This window comes from Aptenodytes forsteri, unplaced genomic scaffold, assembly GCF_000699145.1.
Source record: "Aptenodytes forsteri isolate BGI_AS27 unplaced genomic scaffold, ASM69914v1 Scaffold258, whole genome shotgun sequence".
NCBI lineage: Eukaryota > Metazoa > Chordata > Aves > Sphenisciformes > Spheniscidae > Aptenodytes > Aptenodytes forsteri.
The window spans coordinates 1,847,486-1,848,180 of NW_008795250.1; the positions used below are offsets into that span (position 1 = coordinate 1,847,486).

A 695-nucleotide genomic window follows, 5' to 3' on the forward strand; every position below is an offset into this window, starting at 1 on the left:
CGGAATAACAAGGAAATTCAATATAAACACCCCAAAAGGGAGCGAGACACCAGCCCCCAGCTCCACCACTGGCCCAATCCAGCTTTTTTTTTGGACGCTCGCGCAGAAAACTTGGATGAAGGGGAGGAAAAAAGGAATTAAACCGCTCGGGTCCAACCCCCAGCTCTGGTTTTTTTCCTTTCCCAAGGGAAGGACAGAGAAGGACAGACAGACAGACGGACGTCTCCTTACTGGGAAATCTTGCAGTTTGTCGTGGCGACGTAGCGCCCGGTGTAATGGATGTTGCACCTCACCACGTTGTTGGTGAAGTCCGACTCCAGGACGATGTATTTGGGGTTCACTTGAACCTAAAAACGGGGGGAAGGGAAGGAAAAACACCCCCAAAAATTAGTAAGAGGGGGAATGAGCAGCGCCTGAACCCGTGTCAAAGGGATGGCACCACAAAAGGTGCGTGGTCCCAAAGCCCGTGGTTGAGAACCTCCCAAGCCGACCCCAAATCGGTAACGTTTGCCCCTAAAAATCTCCCCCGACGACCCCAGCCACCTTTAAGACGTAATTCCCCGGCTGCACGTCCGTTATATCGATCCACTGGCAGTCGATGTCGGCGTTGTAGGTGTCGTAGCAGCCCGGGCTCAAGCCCTGCGGGGAGAAAAGGGGTAGCAGCCCAGCCCTGCGGGGAGAAAAGGGAAAAGGGG

The 695-nt window shown here is 54.4% G+C and overlaps 1 protein-coding gene across 1 annotated transcript in view; it reads right to left on the reverse strand.

The window, feature by feature from the left end:
• Positions 1-227: 227 nt before the first annotated feature.
• LOC103898581 (lysyl oxidase homolog 1) overlaps positions 228-695 on the reverse strand; it is a 31,887-nt gene continuing 31,419 nt past the window's right edge. The window contains exons 10-11 of the mRNA XM_009278863.2: positions 544-639; positions 228-347 (exon numbers count right to left, since the gene is read on the reverse strand). Coding sequence (XP_009277138.2) covers positions 228-347; positions 544-639 — 216 coding nt within the window. The remainder of the gene's footprint in view (positions 348-543; positions 640-695) is intronic.